Here is a 13,931-nt window from a genome sequence, read left to right as displayed (position 1 = left end):
AATTCTTTCCAGTCACTTTTTCTGCAATTTTAGTAGCTCTGTCAACTTTTATAGACTCCCTAGTTTCACCTCTCAAGGTTACTGTATCCCAACATGGTAAGATGCGTCTCTACTGTAATACAATATCTCCACCACACACCACAACTCCGCACCACCAACCAGCGTTATGAAAGGTGAGTACGATGGAAGTGATACAGGCATTGGCACACAGTGATACAGACTCAGACTCAGCACAGACTCAGCACAGACTCAGCACAGACTCAGACACAAACGATGAGACACGGCCAACCATCTATTGACCGTATCCAGAACTTGCACTTGAAAGAAATTGTGACTGGTTCCACGAAAACAATCACAGAGTACTGGAGAGATACTTGTCATGTGATTGGAGTCACGTCATCTGTGTGTAGGTGGAAGTTGCAACCTGAGACGTCTGGCCTCTTGTTTCGTGCTAACACAGACCTCCCCCCTACAATTGTCACACAGCTCCAGTCGTATCCTCCTGGAGCACAGATACAACGCCTGGTCCACATCGGCGACTCGCACAAACCGCTGCGGCAACAATGTCTTGAAAAGGCCTTGGCAATCTGTCGTCAGTCCACTCGACAAGTTGAGGCCTATGAACGTATTCTTAAACGGCTCGACAAACTACTGAAAGGAGCTGCCCCGAGTGAGGACCGAGAGTGGATCGACCGGACGCGTGCTGAGAACGCGGAACAGGTGGATGAACTGAAATCGCACAGATCCCAGGCCAAATTTGACGCCCTCATCGCACTCTATTTGTCGCTGGGCCGGTTCCAGGAGGCAAGAAAGGCGTGTGCTGCTCGTCGCGACAACAACAACGACTGGGAACACTCGCTGCATCTGCGAGTGATGGAGGCGCGGTCGCAGTTTCTGGATGGAGAAAAGGTGACTACGATCCACAAAGTTCTGGATTCGCGAGACGAGCTGAAACCCCTGGATCTCAACCTGGCGCTGTTGCTGGCAGCTCTGCATGAGCTACAGGCGACAACGACCATGTCCAGCCACTCAGGGGGCCCTGCCACCGTCACAATTGCACCGTCTGCTTTTGCAAAGGCTGTAGAGTACTTTTTGGACATGGACTTTGAGTACCTAAAACACTACGACGATGTGGCTTTGGGGCGAGATGTCGGCAGATATATTGCCGTGTGTGCCCTCGTATCCTTTTCCCGTGCCCAGCTGTCGACTCTGGTGAATCAGAATTTTGGTTTTTCTGAGCTCGTTGGCGCCGATTCTGACATTATGAAAATGCTCCAGAGCTTTCTGGATTCAGAGTTTCTGCAGTTTTTCAAGCTGTGGAATGTTCTTGTGGGCGAGCTGCCGTTTGATCTGGTCTTTTCTGATATCGTTAGCTCTGTGGATAGCCTTCTACGTGAACGGGCTCTGATTCAGGCCATTTTTCCATACACGCAATTCCGGCTGGACGAGCTGGCTCAGTCGTTTGATATGGAGCCCGATGAGCTGGAGACGCTGTTGCGGCAGATGATTGTAGCCCTGGATCTCAAGCTCAAGATTGACAAGATTGACGGCACTGTGACGGCATACCAGAGCGATGGGTACTCGCAGCTGAAGCAGAACAAGATGTTGGCCAAGGCGTATGTGAGGAGTGCTAAGATGGCCATGTTGGCCCTAGACAAATGAGGAAAGGTGGCGTAGCTTGGAGAGGTGACGGGGCTACTTCGAGCGGCGACAGTGAGGTGGGTGTGGCTGTTCCATGGCACCGCACTGTACTTAGAGAATGCATATCAAGGTCAGTCGATGTAGTTGTAGCTGATTCTGGAGCATCAAGTAATTCCAATGATTCCCTGTGGACTCGGTTCACTACAGTACCTGTTTCTGATCGACGTGCCCAGGCTAAGAGATCTGTTTATCGCGGCTACTCATTCTGGTACGGTGCTACAGTACGACTTGAGTTGTACTTGTAGCTGTCGCTGTAACTATGGGACTGACACTCCTCCCTCAAGGATGACGAGTATTCGGTTGATTGACCTGGACTCTTGACAGATCCTCACGTGGCGTGGTTTACAACAAATGTCTCCATACAAACTCCTCGTCATCTCTACTCTATCGTCCGTTGCAGTTGTCACAGTATCACAGGAAGGGTCACGATCACCTTCTGTAAAATCAGTGCAAGTTCAGACTCTCGACTCCCTGTTTTGTCCATCTCCATAGTTACTGTTGTTTAGACTACAAGTAGTGGTTCCAGTAGCTATACCGTGTCTCTGTCTGAGTACTTCGTTCACAGAAACGGTCCTTCAAGATGAACATCCATGTCCACCAGATTGCCATGAACAACGAAAACCACGATATTCGAGCCCGAAAATCGGACTCAACCCGATTCTCGAACCCGTCCCAATCGTTTCTGAATCAGCCCACGGCCAACTATGGCACCATGATTCAGACCCTGAGAGTGCCCCAGGCCCCGGTTTTTGAGAGCTGGGGTTTTTCGCAACAGAAAGTCGACCACAACGATCCCATGCAACGCGGAATCGACACCAGTAACTCCTACAACGACGACGACTTTGACAAATCGTGGAACCTTTCAGAGGGGAGTGATTCCGAGCAAGTGTCTGAAGGGCGGGGAGTTGGAGGTGGCTCTGGAGATGATATTCTGCTCGATGCGTCACCCCTTTTGGTCGACTCAACTCGCCCCGATACCCCATCGCCCTCTTCTGATCCGTCTCAGTACATTTACCTAGGCAACCCTTACGAAGGGCACACCTATGATACCCCCGCGTACATTTCTACATTTGAGGGAGATGGGCGAGGTGAGGACTTGAATCGGACCAATGAACGATATGAGGACTTGCTTCGGACCAATGGGCGAGGTGAGGTCTTGCTTCGGACCAACGAGCGATATGAGGACTTGCTTCGGACCAATGAGCGATATGAGGGATCTTTTGGTACTGGTGAGCAACATTCGATGAGATGGGGTACTGCCTCCTGTTTTGACTCCGATTCTGACTCCGATTCTGACTCCGATTCTGAATCTGGCTCTATTGCTGCGCAGAGACCGACCTCTGAGTCCAGTTATGTCCTCGATACCAGAATTGACAGCGGAGAAGAGTGTGCTCGTGTGGAGAAAGATTCACCGAGGGAGAGGTAACAGAAAAAGTGTGTTGACAGTGTTTTCAACACCCACACATGGCTTGATTGCAGTTGATAGAAGCTTGGTGATGGATAACAGAGTGGAATTGTGAGCAGTAAAAGATAATGACAGTAGAATCTAGTGTAGCATCCTGTCAAATAAGTCGTAAATAAGTCGTAAACTAGTAACTAAGTCATAAAATTCCCTAATATTCTGTTTAATGAGCCTCCTTCGTGTTTGCTAGCTGCTGATATCACCGTAGAGTGACCAGGACTAATGGACCCAGAACTTAACTAATTTCTCAAGTAAACCTAACTATACTCTGGTAGATATGGAGTCCGCAAAGAGTATCTCAATCTGTCCATTCATCATGATTTTTGTATCATTCGACTCATAAGATTCTTCTCAATTTTTTTTATTTGGTTCACTCCTTTCTATCTCATCCTACAGTAACGTATATATGGTCCTCATTTTCCCCCAGGGCTATCATTTAGTTAAATATGCACGTTCGCACACCATGCACCTGTACAAGCAGCTACATCACCACTCCCCACACTCTGTCAACAACATGAAATGAGCATCCTAGTGACTGGAGGAGCGGGATTCATGTGAGTATCCCATTGTCTCGCCACTATTGAGCCTTCTAACCCAGAGGATCGTGGATATCACGGCATTTTGCCCTGACGGAAAAAGTCGTCTGCTTGGATGCCCTGAGGTACAGCGGTCGCAAAAAGAACCTAGAGGACGCAGAACTGCAAGCGTTTGTACACGTGGACATTTGCGACGCCCAGGAACTCCGTCGGGTCTTCGACACCTACGATATTGCCACCGTCATTCACGCCGCAGCCGAGAGTCATGTTGAGTGCTCGTACTCGGATCCGATTCAGGTGACGACCGCAAACGTGTTGGGCACACAGACGTTACTGGAAGAAATGACACGCAACGCGAGAGAAACGGACACAGAAATAAGAGAACAAAACCTCCCAAAATTGATCTACATCTCGACAGACGAAATCTACGGAGATCAGGCTGATCTAACTGGCACCGAAGACCTGGAAACTTCGCCACTATGCCCTTCCAACCCGTACGCAGCGTCCAAGGCAGCTGCCGAAATGTTCATTTCCGCCTACACAAAGTCTTACGGTCTGGAGTGCGTCACTCTACGTTTCAACAACGTGTACGGAGAATACCAGTATCCGGAAAAAATCATTCCTGCGTTTTGTCTGGCCATGTTAAAGGGCGACAAGTGCATGCTGCAGGGCTCGGGAGAACACAGAAGGAGATACATTTACGCAGATGACTGCGTGAACGCTGTGCAACTGACATACAACCATTTCGACGAGCTCAAGGGCCAGGTGTTCAATGTTGGGAGCAAGGAGGAAAAAAGCAACAGGTGCGTGTTTGAGACGTTGGGTGGAATGCTGGGGTACGATCAGGGGCCCCAATTTGTGTCTGATCGTCCGTACAACGATTCCGCATACAGAACGAACGACGACAAGATTCGGGAGTTGGGGTGGGAACAGAAGGTATCATTTGAGGACGGTTTGACGAGGACGGTCGACTGGTACCGGAGGAATGTGAGTTGGTGGGATGGTGAGTGATTCCGACCTTCCGCTGCTCTCAGGGTGCTGTACTAGTCACCTTTACACACTGGCATGGCATTGGTACGTAGGAAACTGGGAAACTGCTGATTGGTAAGCGAATGTCATTCTTCTTATAGAAGATATTTACTAAGTCACTTCCAGGAACCACAAGCAGCATAATCAGTGACTACCAGTGGGCACTAACAATGCGTCCTAGTCTCGAAAGTCGAAAATGATCACGGAGGAGAAAGATCAAACGGGAAACATGAATTAACATCACATGAATCACTCTACCAATCAGATCATGTCCCTCAGATCTAGAGCTCCTAAAGTCCTCGGTTAAAACCACCCCAGAAAGGAACCATAGTGTACGACGACAGAGCTGAAGCCAGACATGATCAAGTGGAATGAAAACTGTATCGAAAAGTGTTATAAACCGAATCTATCTACACCTCTTTGTAGCTTGTTATACAACTACAATTTCTTCTGCTATTGCGTAACTTCAAGTGTAGCTATGGGACTTGCGGAGCATTTATTAAGGACTCCAACCAACGGTTCTATTCAGTAGTTCCACTGTACCACCGCGTCTATACTCAACCGGACAAATCGCTGCCAGAGTTCCACCTGCCTGACACAGAAGAAGGGAACTTTGTATCTGGGGAACGTCATGACACTTGCATCTACTGTATACTAGACACCAGATTGATTGGACTTGATTAGGTAATCAGACGTGCTATGGTCACGAGCCAACGATTTCCAAGGTCAAAGTACTGCTCACAAGTACTTGTAACTACTGAGGCGCCACTCGCAAAGCCGATGGAATATAATTGTGCATATTAGAGGTACAACTATACGAATACGAATACGAGTACGAATACGAATACGAGCATGATTATTGATGGTGACGTCATGATAATTGTTCTTCAAAGCACTCCAAAAATCCCACGAGTAACCACTTAATCGTCAGAAATGAAAAACGATCATTATTTGCGCTTTCTCTAACCATTGGATCGCATTCTGACCCGTTTCGGTCTCTTCTTAACAATGCGTATTACCCCGTCTAAATTGAGGACATATACTCTAGACCTCAGAGAACATTCCAGGGACAGAAATTTATCCAAAGGCTCAGATAGACTGGTCACGTGACACATCAAGACGATTGATTCTTCATAAATCGACATTTACTAGTACAAGAACTTCAATGTCCTATACAGTTCCGACAGACCTCCCCGTGCGTGCCATCACAGGGCAGTTACTCAATGTGCAACTCTGAGCATTCTAAATAGCTGGAAGTACCCGAGATTCCACTGTTTCCGATTTCAGGGTGTTCGCCTCCCGAGATACAGGGTCTGGTGATGTGTTTCAGTGTCGTGAGAGGTCTCTCAGACGATAGATGTGTGGACTCTGTTTGGCTGACGGATTTGTTAACAGATTTTGTTGACATTTGTTGAAAGGAATTCCCGCTGTGGGTCACTTCTCGGTGTCACGGGACCAATGAAATCGCAAGACTTGTGTGAATTGGTTTAAAAGCATCAACTAATCAACTAATATTCATCTTCAAGATATTGGCAGTACAGATATTTGAGATATCCACATTTCAACGCGAAATACGAGTGCTGATTTTGTTGACTTTGGAGTGGGCCTCAAGTAATAGTTACTTCAGAGCTCCAGAAATGCACAGTACACTAACAATGGTCCAATTCAAACAAAATATCTGTCACTCAAGACTCCAGAGCAGCTCAGATAATACATTCTTACCAACTGAATGTGTCCCATTCAAATACATCCACCTAATCAACATTAATTCATATATCTACCAGTAGCAAATTCCTTGTGAGACTTTTGCACTCTTGAATCTGTCTCGAATCAGATACGAGTTTGCTTCGTCCGGAGCTGCTATTGTTACCCAACAAGCAATTTCCCGCGACGCGCGAAGCCGCGCCGGAATCACTCGTCATCCTCCTCTCCCGAACTGCTCTCGGCATTCGAGTCAAACTCCTCCGCCACCTCACTATCACTCTCGGCATGAAAGTCCTCATCAGGACTCTCGTCATCCTCATCAGCCGAGCCTCGAAACTCTCCTCCATCATCAGAGTCATCGTCCACCTCAGCCAGAGTGGCAGCCAGCAGCGCCTTCTCCTCAGCAAGATCATTCTTAAGACGAATGCCCTTGGACTTGATGAACGCCTCGAGACCCTCCTGCTCTTCCTTGGAGATGTTGGAGAACTGGTACTCACCCTGGGCGTTTCGCAGCTTGAGAGTCATGTCAAACGTTCGAGAGGTGGTTACCGAAGAACCCACTCGAGACAGAGTGATATCTTGAATCTCGGCAAAGGGAATGAAAACGGGCTTGGAAAGAAACAGGAAATTTCGTTCCAGGGGGTATAGATGGCCCTCAGACGCCTTGAGCGAACAGGAGACACCAGCATGGCCATGCACGGTCTTGAACGAGCCTGGCACGGTCAGTTTTCGGCCAGTGAGACCGCGGAAAATAGATCCAACCACCTGGTGAGCAGACTCGTCGTACGACTGCTTGAGACCCTTGTCGGCGTACTTTTCGGCAAACTCGGCGTCGTCGACATTGAGCTCGACTTTGATTTCGGCCTCACGCAGGAATTGCATCACCAGAAACGGGTACCGAGTCTGGCCCTGTCTGAGAGGAGGATCCAGCTGCACCACGAGAATGTTGTGCAGATCGTCGGGCTTGGGCAGCACAATGAGCCGCTGCACGTGCTTGTACTGCACCATGTAATCGTATGTTTTTCCTCGAAGTCGCATGAAGTTGGCGTACATGTCGATATCGTATCGTCCTCGGGGGATGACCAGGTAGATCTCCGACAAAGACACCACAGCCGTACCTGCCACGGCTCCAATGTCGGCCTTTTCCTTGAGGGTGTCGTAGAAGATCTGGGCGGTGGACTGGACCTCCTCTTCTGATTCGTCGTCGGCGTCGGCGTCGTCGTCTCCTTCCTTGCCTTCTTCTCCCTCCTTCTTCTCCGTCTTCTGCTTCTTCTTGGGGTTCTCATCACCTTCCACAGAAGTTACTCCGGGCACGTAGAATCGCATTTCGACGAGCTCGTCGCCTGCCCGTCCATCGGCGGGCTGCTGGAACTCCAGAGCAACCTCATTTTTGCCCACCAGGTTGGAGTTGGCCACTTCGGCGTAGGGGATCTCGAATGCGGGCTTGTTGGCGACGGAAAAAACCAGCTCGGATCGCTCAAAGTCCGTCTTGCCCCAGTTCCAACCCTTGACGCTGTGCTCGCGCTGCTCCACTGAAATGCCATAGTTGCGCTTCATCACGTTCTTCAGCTCCTCCAGGTTGTCCTGTTCAAACCCGTCAAAGTTGGCGGCCCCGCGGTTTTTCGTCTGGATCTTCATCTCGAATCCCCGAGAGCCCCGACTCCAAAACGCCGCCAGCAGCTCCTCCTTTCCAAGTAGAAACGGCTCGTCCTTCTTGGTCTCCTTCGATCCGCCCATTGACGTCTTCTGCACTGCCTTCCAGCCCAGGCCCGTCTCAACCATCCGCAGACGGCCGTGCGCCTTGCTCTGATTGAGATAGATGCCGTCGAATTCAGTCGTAGACATCGTGTTTTTTTTTGCGTACTGTGCTGTAAATGTGTGAACGATGACGATGGCGCTTCGACGTGCCGGTAATGTATGTATGGTGATTTGGACTCTGCCAGAAAGTTAAACGCGTGGTCACGTGACCTAAGAAGAGGAGGGAGGAGGATGGGGGAGAGGACAAGAGAAGCGGGGTATCGCTGTAGCCCCGAGGGTCCACCAAATTCCAAGTTTGGAGGCGGATTGAGGGGTAATAGGCGTTAGGGAGTCACGTGAAAGTATCATTTTGACGATATCTCCGCCCCAAGCCATTCTACACTGGGTCCTCATTATTGTTACTTCCATCTACACTCCTTGCTAGTTATGTACTAAATATGCACTTAATGAAAAACCCTAACCCTGAATATCCCAACCTCCCCAAGTGAAGCAGGGAAGTGGAAGCGTCAATTGGTTCACCAGACGCAAACTAGCGACGCAAACAGTGAGTGTGACAAGGCGAGGAGGGGAGAGGAGGGGAGAAGGGGAAAGGAGGGGAGAAGGGGAGAAGACGAGGAGATGTGATATAGAAGTCACGCAGAAGGAACGGTATCTCTGTGTATTGAGAGAGAGTGAACTGAAGTCAAGATGAAAAGACAGACTGAATACGACTGATGACGTGTGACTGAGTAAGTGTGAATGAGTATGTGTACATCTCTAAGTTGAGTACGTGTGCATTATCAACAGTTGCTTTCCACTTGCACATCTGGGCCGATTAATCGACTCTGACATGGCTGTACCGTGGTAGGGCATCAGAACAGACAGAACAGACAGAACAGACAGAACTTAACTTGAGCCACGTATCTCGTGGGCAGAATTCAGACTCAGTTTGATCCTGATGTTCCTCTTCTGCTGTTCCTCTTCTGCTGGCTGCCTCACTATTCTGAACTGCTCCGGTCTGTCCAAAGCTCCATAGTCGAGATGGACCTGATTCTACTAGACTGACGGGAAACTGGAAAGGACCATATAGCTGGAGCTGGCAGAATGGGCCATTCCGTCGTTAACGAAGCGTAACCGGACCAAATCTGGAACAGTCCTCCAGTATTCCACCCCTCAGTGCTCATTTCCGTACTAACGCAGTGTCCCTCTACCAGCGGTGGATGCAGATCCCCCCATCGCAACGAATCATCGCTGCGGCTTTTACTGGCATCTTGGCCTACGGCGGTATGAAGATCACCGACTATTTCAACGAGCAGGGCGACATTGAGCGGGAGGCCCAGGCTCTGGTGCTCAAGGAGCATCAGAAGATCAACCAGGCTGTTGCTAACGACCTCCGGAAGGATGAGTAACAGACCGGGAGCTTGTCACTATAGCAGCGGTACCTTCCAAAATCGCATTGTATATAGGAATTTATTGTTTTTTTTGAGTGCCAAAGCCTCTGAGCATTCGTTTCCAGTCGTAATTCATTAATATATATATCTTTGACAGTGGCGGGTGGAATTCACCGCGGAAACCCGCATCAGTTACATGAACCGCCCAAGGAAGGTACCTCTGGCAGCTCTAGACAAGAGACCGCCGCTGACCTGGCCAACAATGTTATTGGCCTTGCCAAACTTGTCACATCGAGAGTAGGCCATGGCGTTAGTGACGGTCAGAGACACAGCAATAAAGACCAGAATCAGAGACAGAAACTGGAACTTGAGCAGCGCCAGAACCGCCAAACACACCCACAAGACAGGGGCGCCATACAGCATCATCCAAAAGACCTTGGAGTCAATGGGATTTATGTACCGCTGGGGATCGGCCGTCTCGAACACCCACACGGACTCGCCCGTCTCCGACGCCTCGTTCCACCATCTCAGGCCCACCATGAGCCGTCCGGCAATGTTTTTGACGTTCCAAAAGTCGGCTGCCAGAAGCAGAACAACCAACACAAACATGAGCACAAACTTGTCTGTAAACAGCAGACCAAACATGTAGGTGAAGAGCGCTCCTAGTCGGAAGGCTAGAAAAAAGACGAGAGCCACCGGATGAGAAGATTCGGACAGACGTTGCCAGAGCGTCATTCCAACTCCAGCTTGGGGCGCCGCATTCCGCTCCAAATCCGGCTGTACGGTTGCCGCCGCAACCGGAGGCGCCGCATGTGACGGCGCTCGGCCTCCTGTTAATGGCACATCGGCCTCAATTGTATCGGACATGGTAGTGTAGTGGTGAGATAAAGTAAGTGGTGATGTGTTGGGCATTAAGGTGAGGGATTAGGGTTAGGGTAGGACAAGTGGAAGATGGGTGGGTATTTGAATGGACTAGATGGCATGATGATGGGGATAAAAGGAAGGAAGAGTTGGTAGATGGGTTTGGGGAACGTAGATAATGACACAGTCCAAGAATTGGCCCTTTAGGAGGTCTGAGCGTGGAGTTAGATGAAGCTGTCCTCGGGTGGCGTGCTGAAGTATGAAGCTAACAGAATTGTCAACCGAAGGGGAGGGATTTAGTTGACATTGGGATGTTGGTTTACGTGGAGATTTGAGGTGGTTGTAGAGGTGATTTAAGGAGATAGAAGGTGAGTGCCGGTACTTTTGGAAGCAGTAGATAGTACAATATTCAGCTAGTAGTGAATTGAAAGTGCCCTGAGAGATGTCCAAAGTCTGACGATGATTTAATTAGCATTTTAGTTGAGAAGAACAAAACCAGGGGGGTATTATTCAGTGTTCCAAAGTCGTTGGATCTATGAAGGGGCTATAAATTTGTAGAGTGAACTGGAGGTGTTATGAGTCTTCATTACTAAGTAGTACTTTACATACCGAAAAGTAGAGATATCTTCGTTTCCTGGGGGTTCAATATAAGAATCATTACTTGAATTTAGTTAGATTAACGGAAGACATCAACATAAGCAGCCTGAAACGCTACAACGTGGAATAATCTGATTGCACATCGCGATGACCGCGGGGTGGCCCCGTTATCGCTTACATAAGCAACAAAGAATCTCTTTTCGAACAGTAAATGCGCTAGCTGACAACTCTACGATGCAGGGCTGAGTGTGGGACGGCAGAGCGGTTTCAGCAATGAAACGGGCATTCGCATCATTAACCATACTAGCCATGTGACGTAATATTAGTCACGTGACATCATACTAGTCACGTGATATCATATTAATCATGTGCCATCATATCTGTTGGAGCTGTGGTTCTCCATTGTCTCCAGTGACTTCACTCACCATAGGGTCAGTACATATGGTAGCTAACTGAAGCTATAAATAGCCATTGAGTTTCCTGTTCTCGGTACAAGCCTGGCGTAGAGTACACTTCCCCGGTTCAGGCGATGGTTGTCAAGTTTTCACCTTCTCTGGTACTGTTTCTATGGTACAGTACTACGTGATAAGGCGAGTACATGGTCACAAGTCACCCGAACCAATCTCGCTCGCCATGTCCATAGCAACTAAAACCGCCGACCTCCAGCAAAAGTTTGAACCCTGAACCCTGTCTCATGTTAGCACATTCCGGTTAGCCCTTGATGGACTATTGTAGCTACTGTACTCGTAAATTTTTGTATTTTTTTTAAAAGGTCTGTGACAAGTGAAAAACTTTAATCGGCTCGGGGGCTTCAAGTGGTCCGAGGCCCCCACCAACAGTCACGTGACCAAGCCATGACGTGGCCCAGCAGATGTTCAAGAAGGTCACATGACACCTCCCACCGCTCCTCACCGCCCGTTGTTCTGCATTGCATCTGCGGAAGTGCGTTTCGATGGGCTATTTTTACCTCATGCGCGGACGCGTGTAGGGTCGCGTTTCGCAAAGTAATTTACCGAAAACGAAAAAACGGTGGAGTCTAAAACGCGCGTCTATAACCACGGGCTATAGAATGAAGCCGGTCATGCGGCATATTGCTGGGAGGGTTGCGGAGGCGGAGGAGGTTGATGGTGGAGTATGACTACAGTAGGAGTACGAGCACTGGGCTCGTGGTCGTATATCGTGGTGGTCGTATATCGTGGTAGTCGGACACATTCCACTGAAGTCGTACTGTATCTGAAACACCAGCTGAAACAGAAGACTGAAATTAATTCTCGTGTGTAGCGCCAGGTTTGAGACGCGCCGGGTAGAAACTTGGCCAATGTAACCGTCTTGTACCCGGCAGTGATATCATCTTGAGTACGAGTGCACTAGAGTGTAGAGTGGTATGACGCTGACAACACTATGCTCCGCTCGAGTGACGTAATTACTATCAGTAGGAGAAGTCAAAGGAGGTATAATCACTCAATATGCCGGCAGCAGGATGGGTCCGACCAGATGACCTGCTATGATGTGGTGAATGACGTCACTCACCTACCTTTACCGTCCTCACATCCACTAAACCACATTCCTGACGGTGCATGTGCACGGAGTCGATTGGTTTTTCGTTTGAGACATATTATGTCCGGGCTTTCGCTTCTTTGACCAACATTACTCCTATCTTTCTGCTGTCTACAGCTTCTGGGCCTGTACATGGGTCCCTCGTAGCAGTCTGAAACAGTGGCTAAAAATAGCCCTAACCGGCGCATTCAACGGTGGAGGTCTGCGACAATGTTGATTGGGCGAATGACTCCATTGGAGCTCCAAAGCGGACTTGCCAGATGTGCACCTCAGCCACACCCAGCTCCCCAACCCGCTGGATCCGGTGCCCGCACCCACGGTGATCGACCGATCCACGGCTGAGCGAGCTAGAGTCAAGTGAGAGTAGCAGGGCACAAGTGCGAGCGACGTGATGGCTGCGGATTCCAAGCCCCCAGCCATCAAACGCTCGCCTGTGGGAGACTAGTCGTTGTGGGAGGCCAGTCGTTGTGGGCAACCGGTCGACATGGCCAACCGACGCTCTCGCCAAAACCACCGCATAGCTCAGGCACGATCCCAAGATTGGGTTCTTTGACTTCAGATGACTTCAGTTGAGTTTGTCGTCGGAATGGATCTGGGGAGGGGCGCCGATCTGGGGTATCAGTATATGGACAGGGACAGTGGACAGTGGACAGTGAGAAACGCGGTCTCGAGGCGAGTCCGACAGTCAGTCAGGATGTCACGTGACCGCGGCCTCCGTCCGTTGGTTTCGATTCTCGTTTGATTTTACTTCCATGTAGTTGTCTGTTTACATTCCGGTTTCAGGTTTCGGAGGTTTGTGAGGTATTAGACGTACAGCTGTGATGGGCTGTGAAGTGGGCAGTGAAAAGTTGTGTGAAGAGTTAAAAAGTGAAAAGTTGCAGAAGTTGGAGTGGAAAAAACGGCAAAAGAAAAAAAGAACCCCCCCGGCAAAAAACGGGGGAAAATGGGGAAAAAAACACTCGTACTGACGTCGTACTGACGACCATCATCACAAGATTCCCATGGTCTCGATTGTATCAACCGTCGTACTTCCTGGACGGTACTCGTACTGTACCGGTGTCCATACAAGATTGTAATATCAGCACGTCTTTTTCTGGTACAAGTTCCAGCAGCATAATTACACAACATACATGTAACCTACTTGTAGCAGAAGCGAGAGTGGATATTATGTCGCAAGTATCTGTCACATGTGGTTGTGGGGATGATGGAGAAGACATAATCCGTTGTTTGTCGTTCTTGGTTGTTTTTTTCTTCTTTATCTTCTTTTTTCCCGTTTTCCCCCGTTTTCCCGGCCCTACCGCTTTCCCTGCTTACCCCATCTCGTCCACACGTCCAACCCCTGGTTTGTTTCGCTGC

General features: G+C 49.2%; 7 protein-coding genes across 7 annotated transcripts; 5 read left to right on the top strand and 2 right to left on the bottom strand.

Moving 5' to 3' along the window:
• Nucleotides 1-166: 166 nt before the first annotated feature.
• YALI1_D33307g (uncharacterized protein) lies at nucleotides 167-1,662 on the top strand (the record flags this gene model as incomplete). The annotated part of the gene is made up of 2 exons (XM_503260.4): nucleotides 167-173; nucleotides 461-1,662. 2 exons carry the CDS (start codon nucleotides 167-169, stop codon nucleotides 1,660-1,662), a joined length of 1,209 nt encoding a protein of 402 aa, XP_503260.2.
• Nucleotides 1,663-2,281: 619 nt separating this feature from the next.
• Nucleotides 2,282-3,127, top strand: YALI1_D33289g (uncharacterized protein; the record flags this gene model as incomplete). The annotated part of the gene is made up of 1 exon (XM_066094296.2): nucleotides 2,282-3,127. One exon carries the CDS (start codon nucleotides 2,282-2,284, stop codon nucleotides 3,125-3,127), a length of 846 nt encoding a protein of 281 aa, XP_065950368.2.
• A 555-nt stretch (nucleotides 3,128-3,682) lies between these two features.
• On the top strand, nucleotides 3,683-4,710 carry YALI1_D33274g (uncharacterized protein; the record flags this gene model as incomplete). The annotated part of the gene is made up of 2 exons (XM_503259.3): nucleotides 3,683-3,717; nucleotides 3,762-4,710. The coding sequence occupies 2 exons, from the start codon at nucleotides 3,683-3,685 to the stop codon at nucleotides 4,708-4,710; spliced, it is 984 nt and encodes a 327-aa protein (XP_503259.3).
• Nucleotides 4,711-6,639: 1,929 nt separating this feature from the next.
• On the bottom strand, nucleotides 6,640-8,277 carry YALI1_D33229g (uncharacterized protein; the record flags this gene model as incomplete). Its single annotated transcript, XM_503258.3, has 1 exon — nucleotides 6,640-8,277. The coding sequence occupies one exon, from the start codon at nucleotides 8,275-8,277 to the stop codon at nucleotides 6,640-6,642; it is 1,638 nt and encodes a 545-aa protein (XP_503258.2).
• Nucleotides 8,278-9,752: 1,475 nt separating this feature from the next.
• On the bottom strand, nucleotides 9,753-10,472 carry YALI1_D33207g (uncharacterized protein; the record flags this gene model as incomplete). The annotated part of the gene is made up of 1 exon (XM_503257.3): nucleotides 9,753-10,472. The coding sequence occupies one exon, from the start codon at nucleotides 10,470-10,472 to the stop codon at nucleotides 9,753-9,755; it is 720 nt and encodes a 239-aa protein (XP_503257.3).
• A 1,400-nt stretch (nucleotides 10,473-11,872) lies between these two features.
• YALI1_D33191g (uncharacterized protein) lies at nucleotides 11,873-12,143 on the top strand (the record flags this gene model as incomplete). Its single annotated transcript, XM_068282863.1, has 2 exons — nucleotides 11,873-12,047; nucleotides 12,094-12,143. 2 exons carry the CDS (start codon nucleotides 11,873-11,875, stop codon nucleotides 12,141-12,143), a joined length of 225 nt encoding a protein of 74 aa, XP_068138964.1.
• A 991-nt stretch (nucleotides 12,144-13,134) lies between these two features.
• On the top strand, nucleotides 13,135-13,383 carry YALI1_D33179g (uncharacterized protein; the record flags this gene model as incomplete). The annotated part of the gene is made up of 2 exons (XM_068282862.1): nucleotides 13,135-13,291; nucleotides 13,334-13,383. The coding sequence occupies 2 exons, from the start codon at nucleotides 13,135-13,137 to the stop codon at nucleotides 13,381-13,383; spliced, it is 207 nt and encodes a 68-aa protein (XP_068138963.1).
• Nucleotides 13,384-13,931: the final 548 nt, after the last annotated feature.

Source organism: Yarrowia lipolytica, chromosome 1D, assembly GCF_001761485.1.
Source record: "Yarrowia lipolytica chromosome 1D, complete sequence".
NCBI classification, from domain to species: domain Eukaryota; kingdom Fungi; phylum Ascomycota; class Dipodascomycetes; order Dipodascales; genus Yarrowia; species Yarrowia lipolytica.
Note: the sequence above shows the minus strand (reverse complement) of the source record. Positions and strands in the feature narration are given on the sequence as shown.